Genomic DNA, 11,566 nt, shown 5'->3' with positions numbered 1-11,566 from the left:
CGGAAGTGCAAGAGTTCTGCAGTGTTGAGGGTGTCGTCTGCGTGGGTGGCGACTTTGAGGGTTGAATTGTGGTTGATGAATATTCCTCCTCCGATTCCGTGTCGCGATCCTTGCGGGTGATCTGGTAGCCGTCCGGGATGGCTGTGGCTATGTCGGGTGCCGAGGAGTCGATCCACCAGGTCTTGGTCAGGAAGTGCACGTCTGGGGCGGAGGTGTGGAGCAGATCCCAGAGCTCGAAGGCGTGTTTGCGTACAGAGAGGGTGTTGAGGAGTATGCAGCGGAGGTGTTTGGGTCCGGTCCTTGGAGGGTTGGTGTTTCTGTCGCAGGTGAAGCTGCAGGATGGGCAGGAGAAGGGTCCGTGGGTCCGTTTTGAGGTGGCCTCGAAGCAGGTGCCGTGTTGGCCGGCGTTGAGTGTGTGGATGGTGCTGGCGTCGTAGTGGATTCTGGTGTTGTGGCATTCGCGGGGTGCAGGGGTTCTGGCGTTGGGCGTGGTCCAGGCGCAGACGGGCGCAGACGGACTTGCCTTTGGCGCACCAGCGGCATGCCCGCTGCGTGCTGCCTCTTCTCAGTCTGCATATGATGAGGCTTGGGAGGGAGGAGCAGCTGGGAGGCGGGAGCGGGGAGGCCAATGGTTGTGCTGGGAGGCGGGGCCGCAGGGAGGCAGCGGTGAGAAGGCTGGGGTGGGAGTGGTGGGGTGGGGGGAAAACTGGCACGCAGGGCGAGGGAAGCCCAGGGACCAGGAGGCAGCACAGCAGTGGCACAGGAATCAGCCGGTCAACAGGCGACGAGTGGCAGTGTGGGGGCAACCTGCTTGCAAGCAGAGTCAAAGGTCGCTCCCGCTGCCGTCACTCGGCCTGCATTTCAGTAGGCCTGGGAGGGAGGAGCAGCTGGGAGGCGGGAGCGGGGAGGCCAATGGGCGTGCTGGGGGCGGGGCTGCAGGAAGGTAGCGGCGCGAAGGCTGGGATGGGAGCGGTGGGGGGCGGTGGGAAAACTGGCACTCTGGGCAAGGGAAGCCCAGGGACCAGGAGGCGGCAGCAGGGGCACAGGAATCAGCTGGTCAACAGGTGACGAGTGGCGGTGTGGGGGGCGACCTGCCTGCATGACATTCTATGGCCTGTTTTTGTCGTAGGAGTGGCCTTTGGCATCAGTAACCTCAGTAATGACATCACACTTATGCATACAATTCTAGGTTTAGTGAGTCGGGTTCACAGTATTTGCGACCCGCTGGCACCTTGAGATTTCCATTTTAGAACACCAGTGCTGAATGGACTTGAGGAGCTGAGTTGCAGTAATTGAAACAGGGCCAGATACTTCATATTTTGAAGTATTTGGGAGGTAGATTGGCTTCATTCTGGTCAGTAGTTTGATTTTGCTACAGTAGACGTTGTGCTACTGATGTATCAATGAAATTAAAGTTGAGGGTTGATTAGCCCAATGCATGATATAGGTTCTCATTTAGAGGAGGATGGTAACACCAATTTCTTTTTCTTTTTTCATTGAAAAAGCACCAGCTTTGAAGGCAAGAGCGACATCGTCAAAAATGCTAAGTGATTGTAAACTCTAAATCTGGGTGGCCAGCAGGGCTGCCACCTGAACTGTTGGCTGCTAAATTAAGCCCCTAGTGTAGAGACTGATAGGTGGAGGATGTATAAATTTGAGGAATTTGTCTTAGTAGCATCCTTTCCACACTGATTTTGAGAGATCCTGGCATAAGCAGTGTGAACCACACCATTTACACATTTCTACTGGTGAGTGATTTTTTCCTCCAACATCTCTACCTGCGGAACAGCAATACCTACGCCAGACCAATGGGGCATGTGAACCAGACCTCCGTGTCAGAATTTATCATGTTAGGTTTTACTGGTTCCCCTGAGATCCGCTTCCTACTGTTCATCATCTTCTCAATTGTCTACCTCATCACTATAACGGGAAATGCCACAGTGATGTTAGTCCTGCATGTAGACCCCAGCCTACACACCCCAATGTATTTCTTCCTCCGCAACCTGTCATTTCTGGAGATGTGCTATTCATCAGTCACAGTGCCCAAGATGCTGACCAACCTTTTGGCCGCCGACAAGAGGATCTCGTTCATTGGCTGTGCCACTCAAATGTACTTCTTCGGCTCCTTCGGCACAACCGAATGTTTCCTCTTGGCTGTAATGGCGTACGACAGGTACACTGCCATATGTCACCCCTTGCACTACAATCATATTATGAACAAGAGACTGTGCGAGGGTCTGGCTGCCGGATGTTGGGCCAGTGGTACACTGTTCTCCTTAGGCAATACATCATTTATCTTTACCTTGCCATTTTGTGGATCGAACATCATCAACCACTTCTTCTGTGACCTCCCACCTGTCCTGGAGTTGGCATGTGCTGATACATCTGCTAATGAAGTTACAAACTTTGTTATTAGTGTGGTCATTCTGCTCGCCCCTTTTCTACTCACCCTCACTTCCTATGTCCGTGTAGCCTCCACTGTGCTCAAGATGCGTTCTGTTGAGAGTCAACGTCGTGCCTTCTCCACCTGCTCTGCCCACCTGACGTCTGTCAGCCTTTTCTACGGTACTGCCTCATTCATGTACCTGCGTCCTAAGGCCAGCTATTCCCTGGAGGTAGACAAACTACTGTCTCTGTTTTATAGTGCATTTACACCAATGCTAAACCCATTGATCTACACTTTGAGGAACAAGGAGGTGATGGGATCCCTGCGGAGGATCAGCAGCAAGCTGTCACTTGCAAAGAAGCTGCAGAAATGATTATGTTACTGGAGATGCCATTGCAGACTGACATTGATACAATCAACCCTTTTGGTGATTTGTATATTGCATGTATTGATTAATAATCACTAGGAACAGATGTGTGCAGATGTTATAATAAATTAAACAAAAGGACCTTGCGGTGGATATTATTAGAAAGACAATGATTGATAAAGCGATGGGTGAGTGAGATATGTGAGCAGAATCCAGAAGTTGCATCGATCATATAACTAAGAGTCCAGAGAGTGTTCTTGATAACTCTATCAATTTGATGTTGGCTGTGAAGAGTATTGTAGACGGGAATAATATCCTTGTTGAATAAATTGAACCCACTGGGAATACTTTTATGTTCATGAGAAGGGTGAAGTTTTTAGTTTGAGCAAGAGGGTTGTCCAGTGTTCAGATGTCAAGGAACAATGACTTGACACTTCAGAAGGAGAGAACTTCCTGATGAAAAATCTATGGCAAGGCTAGAGTGCCCACGTATCTGCTATTGACATGGATGGCCTTTTATTTAGGGACAATGGGTCAGATGTATAAAAATTGGATTTTGCGAGTTTATAATAGCGAATTTTACTGATTTGCTAATATAGACTCACAAAATGCAAGGTATGTAGGTTTGTTATGTTATGTGGCACTGATAAAGAGCACTGCTACTCCCAGGAGTGTACTGGCGCGGAAACAAAAAGACCACATAACAGCTAACAAAAAGAAATACCTCCGTGCGGAGAACTGGCCCAAACGTACAGTTGGAAGAGCCAGGTCTTTCGTTTCCTCCTAAACGTGAGGAGGTCTTGCACCTGTCTGATACAAAGAGGTAGAGTGTTCCATAAACGAGAGGCTACCACTTGAAAGGATCTACCCTCATATCCGAGACAGCTGAACCTTAGGCGTGGAGGTCAGAAACTGAGCAGATGACCTCAGGGTACGTTGGGGGATATAGTGTTGAAATCTTTCCCTGAGGTAGGGGGCCCCTATCTTCTGAAAGGCTTTGAAAACCAGAACAAATGGTTTAAAAAGGATTCATTTCAGAAACGGAAGCCAGAGTAAAGAGGACAGAAGATGGGTCGTATGTGTCCTAGGGCCTGCCAAAAAAATGGCTCTGGCTGCCGCGTTCTGAATCACCTGTAGGCGGCTCACCAGGTACGTCGGGAGGCCCAAGTAAAGAGAGTTGACATAATCCAGTCTTGAGACCACCAAAGCCTGGACAACCATCTTTCTGTGCGAGAATGGGAGCAGGGGGAGAAAGTTTCGCAACATTCTCAAAGCCCCAACACAGTTTCCAGCTACTGATTGAAGCAAATATTTAGCGATCCTACGCATTCCTAAATTGCGACTCACAAATTGGAGTCGCAAATAAGGAATGGCTTCCCATTCATTTCTATGGGCCTTGAGGCCCATGGGAATGAATGGGAATTGCATGCGCAATTTGTGAGTACCCAATAGTTAATGTTAATGTTACTGGGTATTTGTAAACCACATGGCTACTCTATGGAGTGTCCTCGCAAATTGCTCATGCAATTTCAAGGGTGCAAGGGGGCCAAAAGTCCACCCTGATGCACCCCTAAAATATAAATATGGGCATGTATGTGCGCCACATGGCACATAGAAAATGGAAAAAAGTGAATTTTTGCATGAATTTGCACATTACCACCAACTAGATGTTGGTGGTAATTTGAGATTCCTTAATGCAAAATCGCAATTTGCGATAGCTACATGAATTACATTTAGGGTATTGCAAATTGCGATTCCCTAACTGCATTAGCAATTTAGGTAATCGCAGATAATTAAGGTTACCCATATTGTGAATTCAAATTATATGATACATTGGAAAACGCATTTTTGCATTCGCAAACGGGCCGATTCTGCGAATTGGCCCCTTTGCAATCGCAAAAAACGGTAATACAGCTGGCCCAATATCTGTTGTCGACTGAGTGTATTACAGACAGAGCTTATCCATAATATGAAGGTGGCATCTGCTAACAATTAGAGAAAAGAATCCTTTGGAGTCCTTAGAACTTACGTAGTGCCCCTGAAGGTAATGTAATGGTCCATTTGCAGAGCACAAAACTGTCACTCCAAGGAGCATCATGGCGCTAAAACAGAAACCATAGATGAAAATTCAGAAACCTGGTTACACTGCTAATAGTCAGAGAGGGAACTTAGATCAGAGTTTTGCAAAGAGAGTCAGATGCGGTGAAAATCCAAGTTTTTAGGGCTTTCCTGAAATGGGACTCGGAGGTAATCTGGCGAAATTGTGGAGGAAGTTTGTTCCATGCCTTTGAGCCCAACACTGTAAGTGACTTTCCTCCCTTCGTTGCCAGTCTGAAGGCAGGTATTTTTAGCAGATTGGCCTTTGATGATCTTAAAGTTCGGATGGACGTATCGCTTGAAGCGTGAGTGAAGATATTGAGGACCCACGGAGTGGAAGGCCCTGAAAGTGATGAGAAGGACCTTAAAAAGAACGTGTTTGTGAATTGACAGTCAATGAAGTATATTTAGAGCCGCTGATGTAGATGACTTCCTTGGCCCCCTCAGTACTAATCGTGCAGCCGCATGCTGGACCATTTGTAGCTTATGCAAGACTGACTTATTGGTCCATCCATAGAGGCTGTTACAGTAGTCTAGCCTTGATGTAATAAGGGCTACGGCTACTGTTTGCCTTGCTGAAAAGGGAATCAGGTCAAAGAATCTCTTTAGAGTTTTTATAATGTGGAAGTGTGGTGTCCAATTTAATTCCCAATTTCCTGACCACGTTTACTGTGTTTGGCGGAGTGGTGGTATTGGCGGGCGGTAGAATTTTCATTTTCTCAGATTTACACTTAAGGTGGCTTGCATTCATCCAACTGAAAGTTTTAGTCAGGCATTTGCAGAGATTTTATTCTGCCTGTGTGGTGTTATTCTCCAGTACCAGGATGAGCTGCGTATCATCCGCATATGAGATGTTACCAATATTGAAGGACGATATCAGCTTAATCACAGGAGCCATGTAGGCATTAAAGAGGGTCGGGCTGACACTCGGTCACTGTGGTACCCCTGAGAGGAGGGCCTTCTTGTCAAAGCTCAGCTCACCTGAGTTTCTGTTCAGTTCTGGTGTAGGTTGAAGACAGTCGGACCCCACCCTGAAACTGCTTGTTTCAGCACACTAGTTTTAAAGCAGTGCACTAAGAAACAGAAGCTCAAGGGAAGGGGGGAAGTGGATAAAATAAAAAAAGAGAGACAGCACTGTTCTTGCGTTTCCACTGTAGAAGAGCTGCTAAAATCTGCGGCCCTCTCTGACTTCTGTAGAAACTGGTGCCTAATGAGACATAAACAAAGAACAGATAAGTGCAACCTATCCCTAAATGTGTTCCTGACTAAACCTTAATCTTATTAGAAATTCCCTTCTAAAAGTACCTCTTGGAACCTGGTCTCAAGCTTCCAGGTTTGGAATGTGTTACTGTTCTGGGATGTGCTTTCTATTACTGTAAAACTTCTGTAAAATCAAACGAATATCATTATCAGAATTACCAACGTCTAACATTCACCTAACATAACTAAAGCCTAACTGGCAGATGCATCAACGTAGCCTTTTGCTATTCCTAAATAGCGATTTTTAAGGAATCGCTATTTAGGAATAGCAAAAGCCTATGCATGTAGGAATCGCTATTAAAATAGCGATTCCTTAATATTCCTTAATTGCTACTCGCAAATTGCTAGTCGCAATTAAGGAATGCTGTCCCATTCATTCCTATGGGCCTACAGGCCCATAGGAATGTATTGGAGATTGCATGAGCAATTTGCGAGTACCAGTAGAAACTCACAAATTGCTCATGCAATTTCAAGGGTGCAAAGGTGTCAAAATGACACCCTGTTGCACCCCTGAAATTGATCTAAGCACATATGTTGCACACACACATGCCCTAAGGGCATGTGTGTGCACAACATGAAACTTTGAAAAATGCACAAAAGTGCTTTTTTCAAAGTTTTAGCAAATTACCATGAAGTCCAACTTCATGGTAATTTGCTCTCCCTATTAGCGAATTCGCTATTTTTTTACTTTCATGCATTGCATTTAAGGAATCTCAATTTGGGATTCCTTAAATGCAATCGCAATTTCAGGAATCTCAATTTAGAGATTCCTTAAAATGTGATTTTTGCATTTGGGATGATGCATCCCAAATGCAATAATACCGGGAGCAAAGGGGCAGATTCTGAGAATCTGCCCTTTGCTCCCGGTATTTACTTTGATGCATATGCCTGATAATTCTTAATAGCAAACTCACTTTTCACACATTTCTAGACTTTTTATAAAACAAATACTGTACTTTTACATCAAAATACAGCAGGTAATTTGTGCAAGTCCTTGATTTGCTGTCAATGGTTTCCTTTGTTCGATTCTTAAAAAAGTTCCATGTAAAACAATGTTTATTTCACAAAGTTCCACAAAGTATTCTTGTAACAAAGGGTTTAAACCACAAAGTTTGTGGGAGATATCTTGTTTCAAATTGTCTTTACATGAATCCAGAAATCGTCGATAAAGTTATTTCAAGTAATAAAAGGTTTTGCACTTACTTGTTGCTGAAAAGGGATTCCGATCAGTCTAACCTTGACCTCTTTCTCTTTTGCAGGTCGATTGCAGTGGACAGAAGAGGGGCTGAGGCAAGAAGTAGCCGGAAACCAGAAGAAGGAAGAGCCAGAAGCCGCGCCTGTTGAAGTCAATGAAGGTCTGGCAAGAGCAGGAGTGCCAGCGCCGAAGGATCTGTTCTCAGGTAAGTGGGAGGTAGACGAGCACAAGCACTGGGTGAGGCTCAGGGGCTGCCTTTTATAGACAGAGCTGGGTGTGGTTCGAAGAGCTGGGTGTGGTTCGAAGAATTGGGTGTGGTTCTCACAAGCAGGTGTGCAGAGCTTCAGTTATTATGCTAATGAGTTGAAGTAACACATGGCCTAGGGAGGAGTGTTCTAAATAAGCCTTGGTAAAAGCAAGGTCCAATGTTTTCTAAATAAGCCTTGGTAAAAGCAAGGTCCAATGTGCAAACAAGACAGCAATGTCCAAACTTGTGAATACATTGAGCAACATACACAGAAGTCTTAGGGAGGGGCTGAAATACAAGAAAGGCTTTCAGTAGTATGTTTAAAGAGAGCTATTACAGAGACCACTAGTGCAATGAGAGGGGACATGCTCTTTGCTGTGCACAAACCCTAACAGTCGCCCCCCCCCAAAGGCCCTCCTACTGGACGGGATTTCCCTGGATTTTTTGGATAAAACTGTCTAATCAACCGTGGGGCATGTACATAGGACGCTGGTTCCCATGAATTCTCAGTTTCGTCATATCCTTTCCATTCTACTAAATAAAACAGACGTTCATGAATTCTTTTTGCGTCTTTTATGCTTTTCACTACATATTCTAGATTTCCCTTAATTGGTATGGGTGGAGGTGGTGGTTCGGGTCGGGTATTTGGGTTGTACGGCTTAAGCAAGGACACATGGAATGTAGCGTGTACTGGGTATTCTTTAGGTAAGTCCAATTTTACTGTTACCGGGTTTACTATGGCAGTTATTTTATTTATTTATTTTTTAAAATATTTTTATTCAAACATTTTTACAACATTTATTCCCTCCCTCCCCCCGCACAGGACAACTTAAACCATACGAAACAAAAAAAGTGTACCGGTTATATACACAATTCATCATATATATCTATGCGAGTAGATATTGAGGACAAATGACAATATGATACATGGGCAAAAATCATTCAGAACAGAAAAAGGCCCCAAAAGTTAACAGACTACAAATGAGAAAACCACCCCAAAAGGGGATGACCAATTTGCCCCTTCCGTTATAACTCTGATCTCTTGGTTCTGAATTTCCACTCTGCAATCGGTTTCCATATACGTAGCTCTAATATTCTTCTCTTTTTCCCTTTTCTAGCATATATCTCTTTTTCCAAATTTTTAATATGTAGTAATCTTGCCATCCACTGCTGCATAGTAGGTGGGGATATATACCGCCACGCAGAGGATATACACAATCGTAGCACCGCCATGGCCACGAACAGGAAGTATTCATACTGCGTTGTATTGTGCCCCACCCTACTCCTAATAAAATCACATCTGCTGTTAATTTTACTCTGCACTTTAGTGATCTATCCAAAAAGACTTCAATAGCTCCCAACAAGGGACTCAGGTTAGGGCATTCCGCAAATATATGTGCCATATCCCCATCTGTACTGTCACAACGTGGACATGTAATCCCCTGCGTACCCCCCCACTGTGCAGTTCTAGCTGGCGTATCGTACAACCTATACAGTGTTTTATAATGTTGAGCTTGTAAGGCTGCCGAACATAATATCTCTTGTCCTAGCCGTAGTGATTTTTCGAAAGACCCCTGTAATGTTCCTACCTTATTCATCCATTTCAGTTCGAATTTTCCTATGTCATCCTCTCTATTTTCTATAAGTTACGCATATATCCTTTTAATCGTACAACCATATCCCTGCTCAATAATTCTCAGTATTGCGTATCCTCAAAACCTCGCGATCCTCCTGTTTTACTAGCTAGAAAACTTCTCGCCTGCAAGTACTTGAAAAAGCTCCTTGAGCTAATACCAAATTCCTGTTGCATTTCTGAAAACTGGCGCACCCCCGTTGATCCTAACAGGTCTCCCACTTTTTTCACTCCCCGCCGGTTCCAATCCTTGAAGGTTGAATCCGCAAAGATCTCTTGCGGTAGTGTAGGGTTATTGTCTAATCTAGTGTACTGGTTAAACCTCCCGAGTCCGGCACTTTTTTTAAAAGCCTTCCATACCTGGAATGCCGCGTCTACTGTTTTGAATCTCGTTCTCTTAAAATAGCTTGGTTCCGTATACTTCAAGAGAAAATTCTGGACCTCTTCCCCGAAGACCAAACCATATACGGCTATTAAACCCAATTGTGCCTCCGCGTCCATCTCTGCCCCTCCTGTGAGGCCTGTCATTTGCTGTAGTGCTGCTGCCCAGTAGTATAATCTCATATCTGGCAGCGCCCATCCCCCCCTATCCCTTGGTAATGACATGAACCTTAACGCTCTCCTTGTCTTGCCCTGTGACCAAACAAAACGGTTAATCATGTGCTCTATTGGGCAAAACAATATACAATTAAAAAACAGAGGGATCGTTCTAAATTAATATAGAAATGTTGGCAGTAAGTTCATTTTTATAAAGTTTACCCTGCCTACTATTGACATGTGCAGATTGTGTATCCTATCTAGATCTTTCTTTGCTTTGTTTATTATTGGGCTTATGTTAATTTCCACCAACCTGTCCAGATCGGATGTGATGGCCACCCCTAGATACACCCCCTTAGTGCTTACCTGTGAGTCTGTAAAAACTGCATAATCGTTCTTTATGATCTGTGTCTTAGCCCTATTCAGTGCATATCCTGCCGCTCAACCAAACTGGGCTGCCTCCTGCTCTATTGCCCTAATGGCTTTGCTGGGTGATGGTGTGATGACCGCGATGTCATCCGCATACACCAGAACTTTAATTGGGCCCATTTTTGTGTCCAGTGATTGAATTAAGTTATTTTGCTCTAGTTTAAAAATCAAATGGTCTATATACATTGCAAAAAGAAGGGGGGAGCACGGACACCCTTGCCGAGTTCCCCTAGTGATTATAAAAGGAGCCGTGCATCCAGCATTGACCCAGACACATGCAGTCGGAGCCTTATATAACGACTGAATTACTGTCATAAATCCTGCCCCAACCCCACTTCTTCTTAGTACGGCCCAAAGAAATTCCCAAGCCACACGATCAAATGCCTTTTTGGCATCTAGCAGCAAGGCTGCCATTGGGTTCCCCAGTACCCCTTGTAAATCAAATAAGGTAATCATCCTCCTTATGTGTTGCGTGGTGCCCCTGTGTGGTATGAACCCATGTTGATTTTCACTAACCAGACTCCCTATTACCTTGGAGAGTCTTACGGCTAGTGTTTTAGAGAAGATTTTTAAATCTGAATTAATAAGTGTTATTGGGCGGTATGACCCTGGCTACGATGGGGGTTTCCCTTTTTTTAAATTAAAATGATATCAGCCCTCCCCAACTGGCTGGAATGGATAATCCTATCTGTGCCTCTCTGATCGTTCTTACTAGGTCCGCCTTAATGGACGTAAAGAAGACTTTATAAAATTCCCCTGGGATTAGATCTGGACCCGCTGCCTTGCCTGAAGGAAAGCTCAACATTGCCTCCATAATTTCCTCTGCTTCTAGGGGAGAATCCATAGCCAGCCTGTCTTTCTCCTGTATTACTTTACTGGGTATTCCCCGCAGATATCTTTGAATATCTAAATGATCTCTATCTTGGTCTTCCATATACAGTTTGCAGTAAAAATCCCCAAAAACTTCCATAACTCCCCCCATATCTGTAATCAGATTGCCATTGCAGTCCTTTATTTCTTTAATTGCCCCTTTAGCCGCCCTCTGTCTAGTTCTTGTTGCTAGTGTACGGCCTACTTTCTCGCTATATTCGTAACACTTCTCCCTTTGTACAGTGAATGTTTTAGCCGCCTTTGCTGCTATACTTTCCTCTGCCGCTGCTTTGGCCATCATAACTTCCAAAAGTTGTTGCTCCACGTCACGCCCACCTTAAGTAGCTTGCTCTAGACTATGCTCTGCTTCCATCAGGGCATTACTTAGTTGATCCGTCCTAGCCTTCTCCTTTTTATGTTTTGAAATACTAAAGCTGAGTGTCTCACCCCGCACCCCGCTTTAAAAGCGTCCCATTCATTCCCTACAGTAGTGCTCCCCCTATTATTATCCCAATACCCCTTTATCCATGAGTGCATGTGATTAA

The 11,566-nt window shown here is 44.8% G+C and overlaps 1 protein-coding gene across 1 annotated transcript; it reads left to right on the top strand.

The window, feature by feature from the left end:
- Window positions 1-1,808: 1,808 nt before the first annotated feature.
- On the top strand, window positions 1,809-2,759 carry LOC147684516 (olfactory receptor 10A7-like). Its single transcript, XM_086939677.1, has one exon. The coding sequence runs from the start codon at window positions 1,809-1,811 to the stop codon at window positions 2,757-2,759; it is 951 nt and encodes a 316-aa protein (XP_086795803.1).
- Window positions 2,760-11,566: the final 8,807 nt, after the last annotated feature.

This window comes from Lissotriton vulgaris, chromosome 10, assembly GCF_964263255.1.
Source record: "Lissotriton vulgaris chromosome 10, aLisVul1.2, whole genome shotgun sequence".
NCBI lineage: Eukaryota > Metazoa > Chordata > Amphibia > Caudata > Salamandridae > Lissotriton > Lissotriton vulgaris.
Note: the sequence above shows the minus strand (reverse complement) of the source record. Positions and strands in the feature narration are given on the sequence as shown.

Bases quoted from the DNA above. Each gene is read 5' to 3' on its own strand.
- LOC147684516 (XM_086939677.1), top strand. From the start codon at position 1,809: ATGGGGCATGTGAACCAGACCTCCGTGTCAGAATTTATCATGTTAGGT.